The sequence below is a fragment of the Neovison vison genome, chromosome 6, assembly GCF_020171115.1.
Source record: "Neovison vison isolate M4711 chromosome 6, ASM_NN_V1, whole genome shotgun sequence".
NCBI lineage: Eukaryota > Metazoa > Chordata > Mammalia > Carnivora > Mustelidae > Neogale > Neogale vison.
In genome coordinates, this window is record NC_058096.1 from 179,174,038 (window position 1) to 179,194,433 (window position 20,396).

The 20,396-nt window shown below is 41.3% G+C and overlaps 1 protein-coding gene across 1 annotated transcript; it reads right to left on the minus strand.

Annotated features, from left to right (window-relative positions):
• Window positions 1–144: 144 nt before the first annotated feature.
• On the minus strand, window positions 145–19,376 carry TRNT1 (tRNA nucleotidyl transferase 1). The gene is made up of 8 exons (XM_044253127.1): window positions 19,351–19,376; window positions 18,156–18,331; window positions 11,819–12,012; window positions 8,067–8,205; window positions 3,882–4,008; window positions 2,113–2,306; window positions 1,105–1,358; window positions 145–922 (listed from the first exon to the last, which is right to left on the minus strand). The coding sequence occupies exons 2-8, from the start codon at window positions 18,301–18,303 to the stop codon at window positions 668–670; spliced, it is 1,311 nt and encodes a 436-aa protein (XP_044109062.1). The 5' UTR covers window positions 18,304–18,331; window positions 19,351–19,376; the 3' UTR covers window positions 145–667.
• Window positions 19,377–20,396: the final 1,020 nt, after the last annotated feature.

Genomic DNA, 20,396 nt, shown 5'->3' on the forward strand with positions numbered 1-20,396 from the left:
TTCCAAAGGGAATGTTTATTAAAATAAAAGGCTCAAGTGTAACTGTCAAGCCAGTCTTTCTCAGGCCTAGTATGCCTAAAGAAATCGTTGTTAACAAAGGGCGATATGGACTACGTACTAAAACTTAGAGACTGCTAGAACAAGTTTTGGGTGTATGAATGCCAACCACCAGGGACATACCTGGTCTTTATTAATTTTATACAGGATATTTTATTAACTACTTTAAACACAATTTTATTTTGAAATTCAAGTAAGAATTGACACTTAAAGACAATGGTAAAATAATGTAGTTATTTCAACTGCAAACATCAAACACTTCTTTCTTAAAGACAGCACTTCTGAAGATCAGTAATGCGTTACCCTGGGGTGGGGGAGAGGGGACGCCTAGACAGATGAAGACAGGGGAAGCCAACTATACTATCACAGCAGGAGTTATTCCAAAAGAATCACAAGGTTCAAGGATATAAATGAGATTAAGAGGAGGTAGACTTGAGTTTACTGCCTGCAGCTCACCACAGAAGACCTCTGTTGATCTGAAAAGGTCCTCTAAGCTGGTCTAAGCTGGCTTTCTTTCGCCTACATATTCAAGTCTCTTAAATCTCACTGAGAAGGAGAGAAGAAAATCTAACCTTACCCCAAATCTTCTGCTATTGAGTGCCAGCTCTCATCAATTGTCACTCTTCTTTATGTAACTTAGGAGTTCATCTTTCTCCATTTGGTAGCCGCTTTTTTTCCACTGTTCTCGCAACTGCTGCAGCAGAGCCCCGATTTCTTTTCCTGAAGAAATGCCCACTTTTCTGATGTCATGCCCACTTACAGGAAATGGAGGAACGCACCACTGCTGCATCTGCTGCAGAAGACCATGCTCTCCCTGGTACTTCAGGAGCTCACATACGCGGGTGGTTGCATCAGATTCCCTAGCCTAAGAGCCAAAATCAGACATTTACTTCCAGCCACACATTAGAATACGTGCTATTGATCCTATCCTAAAATGCAAATAAATAACCGAGGTGAAATTTTTCATTTGCAGTAAATGAAATCCACAGAACACACTGTGGGTCTTAGTGTTAATAATTAGTTCTGACCAAGCCTGTATATACTTACGTCTATAATGTAGTCTTGATAGGGTTTCAGTGGTTCTGAACTATCTGCTGCTTTAACTAAATCTTTCCTGTTTTTAACTATGAATATGCCAAGGTTCTTCTCTTCTTTTGAAATCTTCAACCTCAAATCCAATTTTGTGACATCATCCTGTACTTTGAATAATGAGGCCAAGAGAGTCATTGGCTTTGGTGAAAAACCATCAACATTTTTACTAACTTTGTTAAATTCTTCCAAACTTGCATTAGTAGGTAAGCCTGGAAGGACAAAAAAATTTTCACCAATTTTTACAGTAAATTTAATAAAACACACTCATATCCTGAACCAACCAGTTATAGTAAAGAAAATGCCCTGTCACTAGAACTCACCGGTTCAGTCTGATGCTCCATCTTAAAGGTTAACCACTGATAAACACTGCTGCTGTTCCCTCCCATAGTGTTCCCAAAACCTAAAAAGAGTCCTAACACATGAGTTTCTATTAATGTACTACATCCAGAGGTCCGGAGGCAGTGGTGGTGGTGTCAGACTTGCAAGAGATGATTGCTCGCTGATCTACTCTCACAGACCATCCACCCACCGCTACTACCATTCAAAAACTGTATTTGACATACCCCCAAGTTTCTGAAGTGTGCTTCAGCATAGATCACTGTTCTTTCTGAATATATTTATTAATTTCTATGTATGTCACTCTTTAAGTGCTCTACATGTATTAACTCACTGAATCTTTCATCCCTTCTCTTAGACAGATGCTGTTACCTTCACACCCCTTTTTTTAGATTCAGCAACTAATAATCGAACTAATCCAAACCACAGAGCTGGTATGTGGCAAAGCATCATCCAAAACCAGGTCTGACACCGAAGGCCACTGTGTCCCACCCCTAACCCCAAAGTTTATCTTATTTTAAAATACTACATTTCTCCTTTTGTATTAGTCAAACATTTTTCCCTATGAAATTTTAAACCAGATGTTTCACTGTGAGAAACTTAAATACTTTATAACTTGACTCTCACCTATGTAAGGAGCCACATCAAGGTCATAGATGAGGTGAATCAAATGATTTACATGATTACCAATAAGAATTTTTTTCAGTTCAACCCAAATCCTCTCTCCTGATATTCCAGCCAAGCCTTTTGCATTTTCTGCAATTGCTTCCAAAGTCTCAGGATCATGGTCACCGGGTTTGTCTACAATTCTCCCGTAAAACCTGCAAAACAAAATTCTCATGCCATGTTACCTCTATGTTGGCATATCACCAGAAAAATCTCATTTTGCATTTTACTGGTACTATTCTATACATCTAATATGAGACAACACAGATGATTTAAGTTTAAGAGGGACTTTAGACATCTGTTTAATTCCTTACCTTTTTGCTCCCAGATGACAAAATCTGGGAGCCAATAAAATTTAAACTAGCATGAACTAGAACCCTCTGCTCACTTTCATTTCCAAATCAGTGACTGAGACATTTAGAATGGCCATCAAATGTACTTCCTAAAACTGGTACCCTTACTGGAGGAATAATGCAGAACATTCTTAGAAAGCCTGGAATGCCATCAATGGAACAGTGTGTACAAAGCTTACTTGTCTGTGCCCATCGGTACTTTGAATGAAGAGTTTCAAATAGGACTGATCTAGCTGCACAGAGTGTATTTCTAGCAATCTCGGAACTGGAAGCCTTAACGTATGCCTCTACTAACACTCATCTTTAAAATTCAGTTCATTAATAATGTAGATTAAATGGCAGTAACTATGGATGTCAGTCTGTGTTCTGTTATCTGCAAGAGTGTTACAAGTACTCAAATTTAAGGGAACAGCACTGGGCTGCCTGGGTGACTCCATCAGTTAACCATCTGCTTCTGGATCAGGCCATGATCCCAGGGTCCTGGGATGGAGCCCCAAGTCAGACTCCCTGCTCAGCAAAGGAGTCTGCTTCTCTCTCCCTCTCACTCCAATAAATAAATAAAATTAAATAAAGGACAAGCATTTACTGACAAAATATGTAGGCTCCATTACAAAATATTCTAAATATGATCCTAACCAGTGAAAAATACTAGACATAAACTAGCCAGTCAGAATCATTTTTTTTTTTAAGATTTTTATTTATTTGTCAGAGACAGAGGGAGAGAGTGAGCGAGCACAGGCAGACAGAGAGGCAGGCAGAGGCAGAGGGAGAAGCAGGCTCCCTGCCGAGCAAGGAGCCTGATGTGGGACTTGATCCCAGGACCCTGGGATCATGACCCCAGCCGAAGGCAGCCGCTCAACCAACTGAGCCACCCAGGCGTCCCCAGAATCATTTTTAAAAAGGGTTACAACTCAGAGTTTAAAAATCAGTGCTACCCACAACACCATCCAAATTTATTTCATGCTTTAGCAAGCTCATCTAAGAGTTACCCATGACCACCTAAAACTGTAAGCCATATAAAGGCAAAGGCACTCATTCCTCCATATTCAAAGCACCCAGCAAATGGCTGGCCTACGGTAAATACTTAACTATGTAATGAATGATCAGTGCAGGAAAAAAAATGGACATTTAAAAAATGATTTAAAGCTGAATTTTATACAAGACCATCACAGAATGGAGTATCTGTGTTTGGGGGGAAAAAATAATAGGAAATATCAAAGTACTATCTCACAGGTCACAGTTTACTAATCAGTCTATCAGAGACAGATATTTGGGATGTCTCCATGTTGTACTGTGACCTGCGCATTTCACATGATTGGAATTGTGCTCTGGGATATTAAAATCTGTATTATTGAAGTATTTTTTTAAAATTCTTACCGGAAATATCTTAAAATTCGAAGATAATCTTCTTGTATCCTCTGTTTAGCATGTCCAACAAATCTAACTTTCTTATTTTTTAAATCTTCATAACCATTGAAGTAGTCAAATAAGGTACCATCAAAACCTATTCATTAAAAAAAAAAAAAAAAAGGGGAGAGATCACTGTTAGCAAATAGGAGCTGGAAAATAAAATTCTCTTTTAAAAACTATTACAAACGGTAAAAACTAAGTGAAGAGTTACAAAGTTAAAATACAGACATGAACACCATTCATAAATACCCACTATCAAATGAAGACATAATGAAATAAAAGGCTGTATTCACAACAGCAACTAAAAAGGTAATACCCAGAAGTGAAATGAATTGGTGTGGAGACACCAAACAAGCTGACTTTCAAGTTAATATGGGAAAATAAACAAGAAGAATCAAATAATCTGGAAAAAAAATAAATAGCAATAAGAATCTGGAAGAACTAAACAATAAACCATAGGTGGGAAAAATTTATGATGTTAGAATGGGAGAACCCTTTCAAAACATAGAGTTAATTCTTAAACACAGGTTTGCACTCTATGGGCTCACTGAGAGGTAAAATTTCTTTTTTCCTAAAGATTATATTTATTTATTGGAGAGAGCAAGATGAGTACAATGGGCAGGACTGGGGGGCTGAGGGGGGTGGTGGGGAGAAGCAGGCTTCCTGCTGAGCAGGGAGACCAATTCAGGGCTTGATCCCAGGATGCTGGGATCATGACCTGAGTTAAAGACAAACACATTTAACCAACTAAGCCACCCAGGTGTGCATCAGTGCACTCACGTGTGTGTGTTTTTTGTTTTCTTTTTTTAACAAGACTATAGATGTTTTTTCTCTTAATTTTTCCTAACATTTTCTTTTGTCTAGATTGCTTTATAGTAAGAAAGCAGTGTATAATGCATACAACACACAAAGTTTGTATTAATCGATTGTTTCTGTTATCAGTAAAGCTTCCTACCAATAGTAGATTATTAGTAATTAGGTGGGGGGGGAGTCAAAAATTAATATGCAGATTTTAGTCTACTTGGGGCTTTACCAAGAAAACACACACACACACACACACACACACACCACACCACACCACACCACATCCTTAAAAGAAACAATCCAACCACCTAAACATCAAGTATGTCTGCATGGCAAGAACCATCATAATGAAAAAAGCATAAAATAACTGACATACTGAGAAAAATATTTAAGTCAATATAGAATCAAATACCTAACTTCCCTAATACACAAAAAGCTCTTATAAACAAAATACCATATATAAATAGAAGAATTAGCTAAAAATATCCTAAGGAGACATAAAAACCTTTAAAAATGCAGAATTTTTTGGAGCACCTGGGTGGCTCAGTGGGTTAAAGCTCAGGTCACAATCTTGGAGTTGTGGAATCGAGCCCCCGTGGGGCTCTGCACTTAGCTCGGTATCTGCTCAAGATTCTGTGTAAGATCCTCTCCCTCTCCACACCATTCAACCATCCAGGTGGGGAGGCTGGTGATCGCAAGAGATACTGCCACTACTACTGAAAAACAACTACGCAACTGAATTGTTTCAAGTTCAATGCTCTTTGATAACCCAAATACAGAATACTAGTAAGCTCAGGCTTAACACTTCCCAAACTGATTTATATGGCATCTTGATTATGTATAGCAAACTTAAAAGGCTCCAAATTCAAAGAAAGAACAGAAAAAGGGAGGGTGGAGAGGAAACAGGTAAAAATATGATTACAAAGTAGCAACTATATCTGGTATATCTGTTTCTTAATGATAAGACTGGACTCTCCCTGCTGAGCATGGAAGTACTGAAGTCATTTTCAGTGAAAAATAAAATTTTTTTGCAGGAAATTAAAAAACAAAAAACAGGGGCACCTGGGTGGATCAGTGGGTTAAAGCCTCTGCCTTCAGCTCAGGTCATGATCTCAGGGTCCTGGGATCGAGCCCCCGCATCGGGTTCTCTGCTCAGCAGCGAGCCTGCTTCCTCTTTTCTCCCTCTCTGTCTACTTGTGATCTCTGTCTGTCAAATAAATAAATATATCTTTAAAAAAAAAAGATAAGACAGGAGAAAGGTTCGAGAAGCAAAGTAACCAGAAATGCCAGAACTCCTAATGCTTCATCCAGTAAGGCTTGAAAAAAGCCTGGACAGAAAAATGGGTTGAAAGTTAAAATTAGTGAGAATATCCTATCAGTGTGCACTTTGATTTTTGCTTTGAATAGCACTTTCAAAATATGGTGCATAAAAATAAGAAATAAAGTTGAGCTGCTAAGAATAATGTCGTGGTTAAGAATGTGAACTCCGGAGCCAGAATGCTTAAGTTGGAATCCTAATTCTGCAATCTACCAGCTGCACGACTTTAAGCCAATTACTGTGGGTTAAACAGCAGTATGTGCGTCATAGGGATGCTGGGAAGATTAAATTTCTGTGATGTGCTTGTGCCAGTGCCTGGCACATTATAAGGGCTCAGCAAATGTTAGAAAACAGTAGTAGCACTAAGAATAGTTTTTATTTCTATCAAGCAGTATACTGGAAAGGAATATGAGCTTCTCTCTTTTAGTCAGATATGCTTAGGAGAAGCCAGTTAGCAAATTTTATACACTGCACTAGCTGGAGCAGTTCACCCTTAGTGAGAATGAGCTAAGATGAAATAAACATATGCAGTTTGGTCACATAATGGAGAGAAAACACTGCCCCAATTGGGCTTCCTCTGGTCCTAAATCACCTAGGCTTTGGAAATCCAAGTTCCAATCATGGCAGTCTGTGACTTGAGCTAAGCTCCTTAAAATCTCAGCCTATTTCGTCATCAAATGAATTTAATACTAAATGAAGTTTTTCTGACAGTTCAATGCGATAAAGTGTATCCAGTAACTGAGAACCTAGTAGCTGCTCTAGAAACGCATCATTAATGCAGTTAGCAAGAGATGCCCCTCTTGGCATACAACCCCCTTCTCCATCCCATGAAGCAAATCCTATTTACAGGTTTTCCCCCACTGTCTTCAAGTTCATTTAAGGCCACATCCCCTTTATAAAAGACCTACATTAATACCCGTTTTTGCTAACCAAAAGAAATCTGGAAGAGGATTTTCATTGTGATGACAGAGTAATCGTTTCCACACCTTATACCATCTTCAACTTGAAAGTGGTTACTAACACAGGATACTTTTGGATAGCAAGGAACCTGTCCTTCATCCTTTCACAACTATGTTATGAAGAGTGGCTGCTTCAGCTCTCTTTTCTAATCCAAAGTCTTAACCAAAGGGCTTGACTACAATTTAAAGGACAAAAAATAATGCTTCAATAAAGCACTAACTTAATTCACCTATTATGGATCTCAAATTTTTTAACAAAAAAAAAAATCAAGTTGAGATAATAAATGGGTTTTCTCTTGCATGCCAACTCTGATTATAGGTGATTCCTAAAATGCAATGCTATGAAAGAATCTGACCTTGTGTCTAGGCACAGCAACAGAAAAGATGCTGAGGTCATTCATAAGTGCAGCCGTGGGCACCAGAAAAGAGGAAAGAAAGCCTAGGGTGGGCATGCACAAAAGACAGAGCAATGGAGAATGATATGGGGGAATGTATGTGGGTGCATTTTTCTTACCTAAAATGTTAACCATTTTTAGATGCAATTAGTAAGTGGACACAGAATGTGTACATGTGCCAGGCACTGTTCTAAAGACCTAACATTATTAACACCTTTAATCCTCATGACAGCCTTGCAAAGGAAGCAGATATTAGCATCCTCAGTTTACAGCCAGTGAGGCAGAGTCAGAATCTGAACCCAGGACTCTGGCTCTTGACTCATCTTTTAAGCCATATGTTACACTCTCAGATGAAACTAATGCAACCTCTCAGGTTGGAGAAAATTTCTAGGATGCAGATTCACTTGAAAAGGAGGCTTTCAGCGGCATCTGGGTGGTACAGTCAGTTAGGCATCCAACTCTTGGTTTCTGCTCAGGTCATGATCTTGGGGTCGTGGGATTGTACCCCGCAATGGGCACCTCACCCAGAACAGGCTCAGCTTGGGATTCTCTCTTTTTTGCCCTCTGTACGTCACCCTGCTCTCTCTCTCACATAAATAATCTTTACGAAAAAAAATAAATAAATAAGAGACCGCTTTCAGAAACATTAGATTAAAACATTATCTCCAGATATTACCTAAAAACATGGAATTTATAGTGAGATCTCTGCGTTCAGCATCTTTTTGCCAATCAGTTGTGAATTCTACCTCAGCATGTCTTCCATCAGTGACAACATCAATCCGCAGTGTAGTAATTTCAAAATTTTCTTCATGAAGCTGTAATGAAATGTTTTTTAATTAGTTTTTAAGTATCACTGGATGAGTTGAAAAAAAAAAAATGAGTCCTGACATGTCTATCTTCTTTCCTTTAAAAGTCACCTAGTGCACATGTATTCTGAAACAGAAAGAAACCCACAATATTCAAGTAGATCGAAAGAATATTTTTTAACAAATAAATCAATCTCAATTAAAAAGGAGGAGTCTGACACTAAGAAAAAATGACAACTCTAACAAATGTTGTGACAGAGAATGGAAGAGGCCCTCAAAACAGTGTACTCCAATTCTTCATTTCCAATTAGGCTACTCTGAAATAGTTAATGGCTCCAGTTTGCAAAGAGCTGAATTCAATTTACAACAAATAACACTGAGCAAAGGACTGATAGAAGAAGAAATATGAACCACTAAAACCTTCTGCAATTCTTTTACTGGTAACCGTCAATGATGCTGAAATAAAGTAATGTATTTATCATGGGAAGAGAGATGAGCTCCAGCTGGCAAAAGCTGAGCAGCTTCAGGACAGATGACAAATATGCTGAGCCCTGAAAACTAGTAGGTGCCGGGGTGGCTCAGGTGGTTGGGCAGCTGCCTTCAGCTCAGGTCATGATCCTGGAGTCCCAGGATAGAGTCCCACATCGAGCATCCCGCTCAGCGGGAGTCTGCTGCTTCTCCTGACCCTCCCCCCTCTCATGCTCTCTCTCTCTCCCTCATTCTTTCTCTCAAATAAATAAATAATCTTTAAAAAAAGAAAGAAAGAGAACGAAAACTAAGTAGGATCTGCACATACACAGAGTATTTCAGTGAAGAGAAAAGATGACCAAAGGCATATGGAGAGAAAGAGGGATATATGCACAAGAAGTATTGCTGACAAATAGCATGTTAGCATTTAGGGGTAGACACCAAAGGTTTTTACATGCCACTGAGGAATTTGGAATCTCCTCAATAGGAACTGAAAGCTAACAATGATCACTTTAAGTCTGTTCTAGAACTCCGCTCAATCTCATTTCTTTTCTGGAAACAAGTTAGAGCTCACTACAGGGTTCTAGAACTCAAGAATTTGAAGCACAACTTTTCTCTAAAAGTAAGTGGTAAGAAAAGGATTTGAAATACGGAAGACGGAAAATCCCTGTAGGAAACAGACCCCTGGAATGTCTCCCTTATCCAGGCAGAGAACCACAGATTAACTCAGCAGAAAGACTGAACTACAAATAGTCACAATTTGGGACACCAGATACAGATGATAGTGGGAGTGAAGTACCACAATGAAAACAAGATAAAGTGAAAAAAAAAATCAACAAGACCTTCATTCTCCTTCCCCTCTTGGTTTCTCAAATGCTAATAACCTGGCTTGTTCTAACGTGAATGACACTAAAGGATTCCCCAGATTTTCCCTAATGAAAAGGCCTGCTGATACTAAATTGGTGATTCCGTAACTAACTGGCTGACATTTCCTACACAAAATTACAGTAAAGTTCTCAAGTCACTTTACAAACACCAAAGGCTCACCCAAACTTAAGAAGAGAACCAAACCCATTTAAGGAAAGCCAACAGGAAAGACAGAAAAAGCTCAGAGGAAAGAGAGACAGTGTCAAAGTAACTATAACTGATATACTAAAGGAAGTAAGATAATGCATCTGAAACAAGAAGAGAGGAAGTTTTCAAAAGAAATATTCTGAGAAACCCCTCTTAAAAATGTTAAAAATAGGGGCACCTGGGTGGCTCAGAGGGTTAAAGGCCCTCTGAAGGCCTCTGCCTTCAGCTCAAGTCATGACCCCGGCGTCCTGGGATCGAGCCCCGCATGGGGCTCTCTTCTTGGTAGGGAGCCTGCTTCTTCCTCTCTCTCTCTGCCTGCCTCTCTGCCTACTTGTGATCTCTCTCTGTCGAATAAATAAATAAAATCTTTTAAAAAAAAAATGTTAAAAATAGCAAAGGCTACAAACATAAGAGACTGGATGACGAAGTTAAGGCAATCTCTTGGAAAGTAAAATAAAGATAAAAATATAAAACAGGAGAGGGGCGTCTGAGTGGCTCAGTCAGTTAAGTGACTGACTTCAGCTCAGATCATGATCTCAGGGTCCTGGGATCAAGCCCCTAAGACTCCGAGCACAACAGGGAGTCTGCTTCTCCCTCTTCTTCTATCCCTCCCCACTGCTTGTGCTCATCCTCTCTCAAAAGAATAAAAAAAAATCCTTAAATAAATATAAAATAGGAGACAAAAAATAAAACCAGAAGATCAGTCCCCATGGTCCAACATCCAACATCACAGTAGATTCCAAAGATGAAGACCCTGAGCAAAGGGGACAGAATTACAAGAGGATCACAAAAAGGCTCACTAAGTGTCCCTGATGCAAAAACACATCCAAACCAAAGCACAACATCTCAAATTATTAACACTACCTAAAAAGATCACAAAGTCTTCCTAAAAGGGGTGGAGGGGCTCTGGTCTCTGAGGAGAAATCGGAATGAGCTCAGACTTCCCAGAGGCAGCACTGGCAGGTGGGAAACAAAGGCTTTCCATTTCTGAGTGAAAATGATCGCCAGCCTGGAATTCCACAGCCAATAAAACAATCAGAACAGGGATGCCTGGGTGGCTCAGTTGGTTAAGCAGCTGCCTTCGGCTCAGGTCATGATCTCAGCGTCCTGGGATGGAGCCCCACATCGGGCTCCTTGCTCGGCGGGGAGCCTGCTTCTCCCTCTGCCTCTGCCTGCCTCTCTGTCTGCCTGTGCTCGCTCTCTCTCCCTCTCTCTCTGACAAATAAATAAAATCTTAAAAAAAAAAAAAAACCAATCAGACCAGTGTGAAGGTAAAATAAAAAGATCTGCAGACATGCAAGGCTTTTTCAGGTTTCAGATGATTAAAATGAGAGTGATAAATAAATTAACAAGAAAATAAACAAAGAAAGAAAGAAAACAAGAAAAATTATCACATAGGACTCGAGAACCAGGAAGTCTAAGAAGGAAGAGGCCAGGAAATTCCCAGGATCTGGTGCCGGCCAATCTCAGGACAAGGAATGCGGAGCTGGCCCACAGCACGCACATGTGAGAAAAGAGAAGGCACCAGGTGAGGGGTCTCAAAACATGGGAACTGAAACTTGATGGGTTTCGTCTACTGAGAGGAACTTTACTGAGTACAGGAATGAATTAGTGGCCCACAGAGAGCTACAGAAAAGAAAAATGCTGTCCAGTGCAGGGGAAAGCAAAATCCCCTAAGAAAGACATGCAGGCACGATACACTTCATAATCCAGCTGCAAGCAATGCAGTCCGAAGTGAAAACACCGACCATGAATTCAACCAGACACGATGGTCCAAGCATAGTGCGACTCTCCCGGGCAGCAAGGCAGCACATAACTGGGAAATGTGAAGCAAAGACCAACACTGCAGCATAGAAACGACTTTCTTAGAAAAGTGGGGCTCACAGGTAAGTACGATCAAAACTGATGGAAAGCAGCTGTAGCAAAGGAGGATGCAGGGTGTAAGAGGGAGAAGAGACGGACACATTTTTAGTAGTTTTTGGTCACGTGCTTTCTAAAACTAAAAAAACAAAAACCAAAAAAACAGAAAACTTTTAAAAATTACAAAAATAACAACATAACTACTGTCAAACCTACTCACCCTGGCAGTAATCGTTCCATGCTTTTCTCCTTTGTTGTTTATCATACGAATACCCGCGGCCTGAAACATGTCCTTCATTTGAGCAGGGGTCGCAGTGGTAGCGAAGTCCACATCTTGAGGCTTGACTCCATTTAATAAATCCCTCACTGCTCCTCCTGCTATTCTTAACTCGTGATTTTCTTTGACAAATAATTCTGAAAGGAGAAAGAATATTTTTTACTTCAATTTATTTACAAATTACAGAAGTACAAGGTTTTTCCAATCTATTAGGGAGAGCAAAAATAATTTAACTGTGCCTTTCCATATAAAAATCTGAATAAGGCCCACAGAAATGAAGTTGACTTACCTAGAATAGAATGCCTCTCACAACTCTGAGAGCTGGGAATTTGCAGATTGTTTTCCTTGCCACATTCAGAATATAATTCGGAATTATCTTCTGAATTATCTTCCACAACCCCCCCAGGTCACCGATACACATTTTAATTACAACCAAAAAGTGAACAATTCTGCTTTTTCGCCAAGTATCTGTGCATACTTCAGAAATTTGATGTGTTCTTAGACATATTTCCCTTTGTGTATTGATGCTGCGGCTACAATGTTCATGCATGAAACTATGACACTGTCAAACATTAGTCTATCGCCCCAGGTGTGATGATGTTACCGTTAAGAATCCATCAAGAACTAATCTGCATACAATGTTTATTTCTGCTCCTCTCTGAGCTCTAGAAAAGCCACAGGAAATCTAAAACTACTGTGAGGGCCCCAGTACAGGAGACCCAGAACAGACTCCTCTAGGTACTAGAGAAGACAAAGTCCAATGTTAATTACTCACGACCAAAGGACAGCATATGGCACCCAGGGAGAATGACATCCAGGAACTGGCCTTATACAACCCCCTGAGCCTTGGTATTGCCACAAACTGGCCTGGCACCCACAGTCGGGCCCTGCTGTTCTCCTGTTGAACACGTCAGAGAACATCCACGTCAGACAAGTCCACTCGGTGACCATGACAGATTGGTTAAAAGAAGACAACTAGTAATCATGTCTGAACACAGGAGACATGAACACTGTCACGGACACCACCTTATGACAATTAATATGTGTGACTTCTTATTTACCCATTGGTTACAGATCATAGAGCTGTGTTCTCATCTTCTCACCTAAAAGGTGAGAAATCAGAGAGCCGTGTTCTCACCTTTTAGGTAAGAATCAAGATACCCATCACAGATTTATCCTTGCGTCCTGATACCACCTAACCCACAGGAAAACTGTCCATCTTACACCTGCCCCAACACAGAATACAAGCACAGACCTACAAGAAGTCCTTTCTAAAAACCTTCGGCTGAGATACTCCAACGTTCTCCATGGTCAGTATTCACCCTCACTGAAAGGACTAATAACTCACCTGGTCTCTAGCTGGAGGGCACTGACCTGAGCACTGAAGGAAATACATCAGAGTTCTGGCATCCCTAATCACAAGCCAGTATGTTAACCTCCATCCCTTCCCGAAATCTGTGCTTGTTCATCCTCTTCCTGTTCTTCCTAAACCTTCAGCCCAACTCTGGAGACTACCTAAAATGATCTGTTACTAAGTAACAAATGCTCCCTCCCTCTACCTTCTGGCCTTAAATTTTTAGCTGTCCCAGACCACCCTAAGTCCTGTCCAAGAGTATGTGTTCATTTCCTCTCATTCCACATTTCTAATCAAGCCCTACTGACTCTGTCTCTAGTAAGGGTTCTTTCATATAGGGTTGATGATCTCTTAAAATATAAAAACCATGTATGGTAGTCAGAAAAACAAAACAAAACAACAACAACAAAAAGCCATGTATGTTACTCCAGTTTTCATGAGATTTATAGAGGTCATGACCCAGTAAATTAAGGACTGCCAAAATGTTTCTGGACTCTATCCTCATTTTTCCCCAGTTCAGTGCTACTTCGTCTCCTTCCTGAACAGGAGTGCTACACCAGCCCCCTGAAATCCCGCTTCCCCCATCTAGACAGAGGGTTCTAAATCACTCGCTTCATTAGGCCATGCCACTGTTGCTCTGACTACTCCCAGCACAATATCCACATTTCTGCAGAACATTATACCAGGGCTTCCTACCCACTTCTGTCTCCTCTCACTAATCTCTGCATCACGCTTTACCCTCAAACTCTTCCTGTAGTTTCCCTAACTTCGCTTGCACAGGTCACTTCACCCAAACACCTTTCCAACTTACTCACCTAGCGAGCAGCTGGCCATGAAATGCCTTGGTGCACAACTCACACCAGAAAGACATTTTGCATGTCAGTCACTCATACCTAAACCGAACTTTCAGGAAATACTGTTACTTCATACCACACAATCTCATCGATTCCACCCTCTTTTCCTCTGTTTTTCTTTTTCTTTTTTTTTTTTTTTAAAGACTTTTATTTATTTATTTGATAGAGAGAGATCACAAGTAGGCAGAGAGGCAGGAGGAGAGAGGGGGAAGCAGGCTCCCCACTGAGCAGAGAGCCCGATGTGGGGCTTGATCCCAGGACCCTGAGATCATGACCTGAGCTGAAGGCAGAGGCTTAAACCACTGAGCCACCCAGGCGCCCCATTCCTCTGTTTTTCTAATGCTGGTCATGACCACCTAACTGACTTTATGGTCCACTAGTGGGTTACTATCCACAATGAGAAAAACACTCATCTAGCTTATCCTTACTCATCTTTTGTGATTCAGGTTAGGAAGCCTCTCCTAATGTCCTAATGGTGGACTTAAATTAATCTCTTCTAAGCTACTACAGAAGCCTTTTTTTTTTTTTAAGATTTTATTTATTTATTAGACAGACAGAGATCACAAGTAGGCAGAGAGGCAGACAGAGAGAGGAAGGGAAGCAGGCTCCCTGCTGAGCAGAGAGCCCGATGTGGGGCTCGATCCCAGGACCCTGGAATCCTGACCTGAGCCGAAGGCAGAGGCTTTAACTCCCTGAGCCACCCAGGCGCCCCCAGAAGCCTATTTTTTATGCATACTAATTATATTAAAATTACCTGTTCAGTCTCAGGGTAGAATACCTATCTCACCCATCTTTACACCAACACGGCTCATGACAGAACCTAACTGTGATATCCCCGCTTCAAAAAACACAAATAGATCAGAGTGACCTCACTGGAAAGCATATTCTTTAAAGGTTTTCTTCCTTCACTACAGTAGGAAACTATCGTGAAATGCAAAAAATGAGTAAGTTTTACATTCACTTGAACCTAGTTTAACAGGATAAAGAAGGTCAAGACTGAATACAAGATAAGCTCTGTTTTAAGAGTCTCATGCTAACTCAACTAAAATAAAATTCTAAGTTCAAAGTCACCTAATAATTAACTGCATTACACAAAGAGATCCAAAATTCAAATTAATCTATTCATCATTCTGATTAGCCACATGGAAATGGATAACTATTTCCAAAAAACTCACAATTCTAACATTATAATACAGCTGAGAAAGGCATATTAAGGCATACGTATGTGCCTGTGTGGAAGAGCCATAAAAACTGTAAATAATGCAGACCTAGAAGAGTAGGAATTATCAAGCTTTTTCCTCAATTACTGGTATCTGCAATCTCACAAAAATCCACATTCCAATGATATACTCAGAAAAATAATACCTAGTACAGCTAAATTTAATTGTAAATTTAAGCCTGAGACTTAAGAAATGCATAATCTCATCATTCCAAACTATTAATAGTAAACCTTTATAATTATTATCATCAGCAATCAAAAGGATATTATGTCAGAAAACTTCTATGATTGTCTTTTTTTTTTAATTTACTTTTCAATCTAATTGTCATTAACCTCTTCCCTTTATAATTTTGAATTTTAAGTTTTGGAGGCAGGGGATGCAGAAAGTAGAACTAAAATGGGAAGAACCATTTCACATCATGACTACTACTACCAAAAAAGAAATGATCTGTTCTTCATGTTTCCAGGAGCTCCCAAACTTGAAGAGTGATCAGGTGTTCCTACTGTCCCCAAAGTAACTACGATGGCTTCATGACAGCACATACCAAAGCAGTTAAAAGCTAACCACTGAATGCTAATGCCCAGCATTTCTTACAGACCACAGCCAAGTGGCCGAAGAAGCCCTGGCTTGTCCAAACAATGTCTGAAGTTCAGTCTCATGTATAGAAAGGGGGAAAAATCCCTATGCCCCTAGCATGCCTCTACAATGTTGTCCTCAAGCAAAAGGAAAATTACATGAAATAAACTGACAACTTATAAAATCCTACATAGTGTACAGATAATCCACTCTCTTAGCTTCCCTAAGTCTTGCATGCTGGGAACTAATTTCACATGTGGCAAAGCAGCTACTAGGATTCGAGAACCGGTATAGTATTCAACTGCATAGCATCACCACACAATAGCCATCGTGTGTGTGTGTGTGTGTGTGTGTGTGAGAATTGTTTTCATGCAGAACACCTTGTTTTACCAGAATACGCAAGTCTTAGAAAGTAGCAAAAACCAGGTAAAACCAACTATGTGATTTTCTAACTGATGAGCTTTGCGCTTAAAGATTCCATTCTTGCCACTTCCGCTCTACCCTAAAAAAAAGTCAACTTTAGAATATGTCCACGCTACCATTTGCCTGGCTTTGGAGGACAAGACCCTGCGACAAAGAGATGTGTATCTTCCCACCATACTGAGTCTCTAAATCCATAGGATTTCACCTCTTAAGGTAGAGACAATTCCACTCTTGAGGTAAGGGTTAGTAAGTCAAATGAAAATGGTTAAAATAAAAGATGTCCAAAACCTATAGCAATCAATATCCAGAGCCTTGTTTCCAAAAGAAAAATGCAGAAGGACCTGAAACAGGCCACTGAGAGTTAATTACCTACATCCAAGCATTTGGCACCTTTCTTCCAAGAGGCCTCTTGCAAATGAAGATGAGAAGATTAGGAGCTGGGAAAGGCATATAAAGAAAGAACAAGCTTGAATTCAACTCAGATTTGAAGCTTCTCAACTTGTTCTGTTCAAACAGTAGGCATATGTAGTTACTGATCTGAGCACCTGAAATGTAGCGAGTCTGAATTAAAGATGGTCGGATGCGCTAACCTCTAGATTTCAAGGACTTGCAAGGAAAGATGTGTAACAGCTCAATAATAATGTTTACATAAATTTATATTTAAATGATGGTATCTTAAGTGATAAAATGAAATGCTATACAAAAATAATTATTAAAATTAATTTCACCCATTTCTACTTTGAATGTGGTTACTAGAAAAGTATACATTGCACATGTGACTGGTATTTCTAGTGGACTGGAGTTTCTAGCATTTTTTACTGTAATGACAACTCAGCATCAAGTATCAGCTTTAGACCCTCCACTTCAAGACCACATGAAGAATCTGTATGAATCAACAAGTTCTGGACCACAAACCTCTGACATGTATCTAAAAAAACATCTAAATTCAGGAACAGAAAAGTAGCTCTGGGAATAAACTCATACAAGGAAAGTCAATTTAATGCCATGGTTCCTCCACCTTCTGTGCATCAGAATTAATGGAGTAGAGTTCTTATAAAAATTTATAGATGCCCATCCTCCCCAGAAATTCCAGTCCGGTAGGTCAGGGTGGGACCCCAGCATCTGCGTATTTTAAAAGCTCCCCAGGTGAACCTAATGCACAGCCTGGGTTGCCACTGTACCAGTCATGTTTCTAAACACAAATACCTTTATGTATTTCTGAAGGGTCCATAAAATACCACTGGCTTGGAAATGCAGCTGTGTGGCTGTTTCAGCAACAGCACAGCTGATACTGAGGGCCTAAGTAAGGAATGGTAAGACTGTGGCAAGCAACATGAAGCTGCTGTAATCAGGGACTTAGGTCATTTCCTGTGCCCCTTCCAGTAAGTCTGGCATGTGCACAAACGGAGGAGACTCCTATTTCCTTCTGCCTTCAGTTCACTCAGAAGGCATTTATGATCAGGAAGGACATATAGCTTGGTAGTTACAAGCTAGGTACTGAAAGCAGACTGCATAGCTCTCTAGTTATTATAAAAAATTTGGCATGTCCTTAAGCCTCTTATCCACAAAACAAGAAAAAAAAAAAAATGAATCTACTCATGAAGTTAGTAGGCCCAATTCTGTAATGTATCTTTAAAGTAGTCAACATAAGATACAAAAGAACCATGCTTTTTAACTGAAGTCACTGACTGACTCTTTCATGTCTGGCTATAGTTTTAGATTGCCTACAGTAAACCTTTCTTTCATTAGTTCAACAGCAAAACAAAAACAAAAACAGCCCTGAGTGTTGGCTAAAACACATTAAGCCTCCATTTCTTCCATTTCCAATGGAAGAAAGCATCCTAATCTCTCACCTGTCAGACTCTTCAATCCTTCTGTGAACAGTGACTGGAATTCTGGAGACTGCAGCTTCATTGTAAATAGATACTGCTTGAAAAGGCACAGCCTACTCCAACTACAGCTCAGTAATGGCCCGCGCCAGGGATTCAGGCACCTCAGCATCTGGGGGGCAGAGTCACCAACCACACATCTACAAGACAAACACGCAGGTGCGATAATGAAATTTACAAGGGAAGGAAAATAGAGGAATATACTGCAATTCTATGTAACGTCGGGGAGACCCTCGTCTCCTGTTCAGATGAAAACACTGAAACCAGTGACAATCTGAGACCAGATCTAGGCCTGTGGCTGGCGATGCAGTCTTGTACTCCGGAAGCACTTACTGCTAGAGTCGCATTACGCATTTTACTGTTACTCTCTGGAGCGATGGGTTTCAGTCAAAGCTTCAGGAGAGAGCAGGCTGCCAAGACCAGGGGTTGCAGAAAAGGAAACTCAAAACACGGCACATTCACATGTTTGCCACTGTCCTTCCCCACTGGCACCGAAGATTATGTCCCAAGGGCATTTCCTAGGCACTAAAACATTTTCCCAAGACTTGTCTTCCTGCCCGCTTTTTTCTCAATCACCATTCCTTCCCGTCCTGCCGGCTCCTGAGTCTCACCCACACTCTCCATGTGAAGTGGGTCTCCGTGAGGGACCAGCAAGATTTCAAATGGCCCCTACGCAAGCCACTAGGGAGCCACTGCCTTCCGTGGGAAGCCCGTTTCAAAAAGCGGCGTTTCCCACCAGGGGGCGAGACGCGTCCTCTCCGCCCAGACCACGTGGGGAAGAAAACAGAGTGCTTCCAACTCCGCCTCAGATCAGAAAAACCCGCTGAGGACCCAGGCCTTGATGTGGCGTGTCCCGCCCCTCACACCAGGTGCCAGACCGAACACCCTTAGTGAGAGCCCCGGGGGAGAGCCCCGGGGGCCCGGCCACAAAGAACGGAAAGTGTCCGGGGAAGCCCTATGTTTCAGCCTGCGGTCACTAGAACGTGGCAGGGACGCGCACGTCGAGCTCGGTTCCGCAGTGGAGAGCGCGCTTCTCACCGCCCCACGCTCGCACTCTCCCCCCACCAAGTGGCCCCGCGCGAGACAAGGGTAGCCTCTCTCATCGCCCCGCTGCCCTCCCTGCGGCGCGCACCCGCACGCCCCCTGCGCGGCCGCTCACCAGGCCCGCCGCCGCCGCCACCGCCGCTACCCCGCGCACTTCCGGACAGCGGACGCCGTAACGTCACCGCCGCGCGTCTGTCGTCAGCGAATGGGGAAATCGCAGCGGGACATGGGCGGGGCCCGAGTGGGCTCTCTCCGCCCCTCCCGCCTCCCTACGACAGGGCTAGAGGCGGAGCGCGGTTTTTCCGTGTCTCCAAAGCCAGCGACCCTTCACCGCAGGCGATGCTCCTGGGGAATTCGAGGCACCGGAGTCTTTTACTTCTTTTAACTACATCTCCCTACACCTCTCTCTTGCCCTGGGGTGGTCAAACGGCCACCTGCGTTTCATGCCTGTGTGATCTTGGACAAGTATCACTCTTTTCCTTTGTAAAATGAGTCAATAAAACCTATTTCAGGGGGTTGCCAGGCCCTCATGTCATGTTACTTCCCAGCAAGCAGGGAATGCACAGAGAATGTTATTATTCTTGCCTGAGACACTTCGTCAAGACCTATGCAGAAGGTTTCAGACACACTACTTCTAAAGTTAAGCCCTCTGGTTCCTTGAAATTAAGGGGCATATTTTATTTTCCCACCTAGTTTTTGTCAAGTCTGAAGGCTACTGCAGCTACAAAGTGAAAAACTTGGATTTGATTCAGTTCTTTCATTGTTTCCAAGGCAGAGAAGAGTAAATAAAGTGACAAAGGAGTAGAAGTAAAGCTCTAAATCCTTAAAAAGGCACATTTTCAATTAATTTACCCATTATCTTTAAAAACATAATAAAATAGGGGCACCAGGGTGGCTCAATAGATTAAGCATCTACCTTTGGCTCAGGTCATGATCCAAGGGTCCTGGGATGGAGCCCTGCGATGGTCGCCTTGCCCAGCAGGAAGTCAGCTTTTCCAGCTCCCCCTCCTCTGGCTCCTGCAGGCTCCCTCTCTCTCAAACAAATAAATAAAATATTCTAAAAATAAATAAAATAAAACCTGCATCATATGTTTTCAGAAGTATAGTCTTTTTAATAGCATTTTAATTTCCCTAATTTTTTCCCCCCCAAAATTCATGTGC

What these genes read in the sequence shown, in the direction of transcription:
- TRNT1 (XM_044253127.1), bottom strand. Translation starts at nt 18,303, where the DNA reads ATGCTGAGGTGCCTGAATCCCTGGCGCGGGCCATTACTGAGCTGTAGT. An exon ending in TGATGTGGCTCCTTACATAG is followed by an intron (nt 1,359 to 2,112) that starts GTGAGAGTCAAG and finishes TTGTCCTTCCAG; the next exon opens with GCTTACCTACTAATGCAAGT. An exon ending in ATCAAGACTACATTATAGAC is followed by an intron (nt 923 to 1,104) that starts GTAAGTATATAC and finishes TTTGGCTCTTAG; the next exon opens with GCTAGGGAATCTGATGCAAC.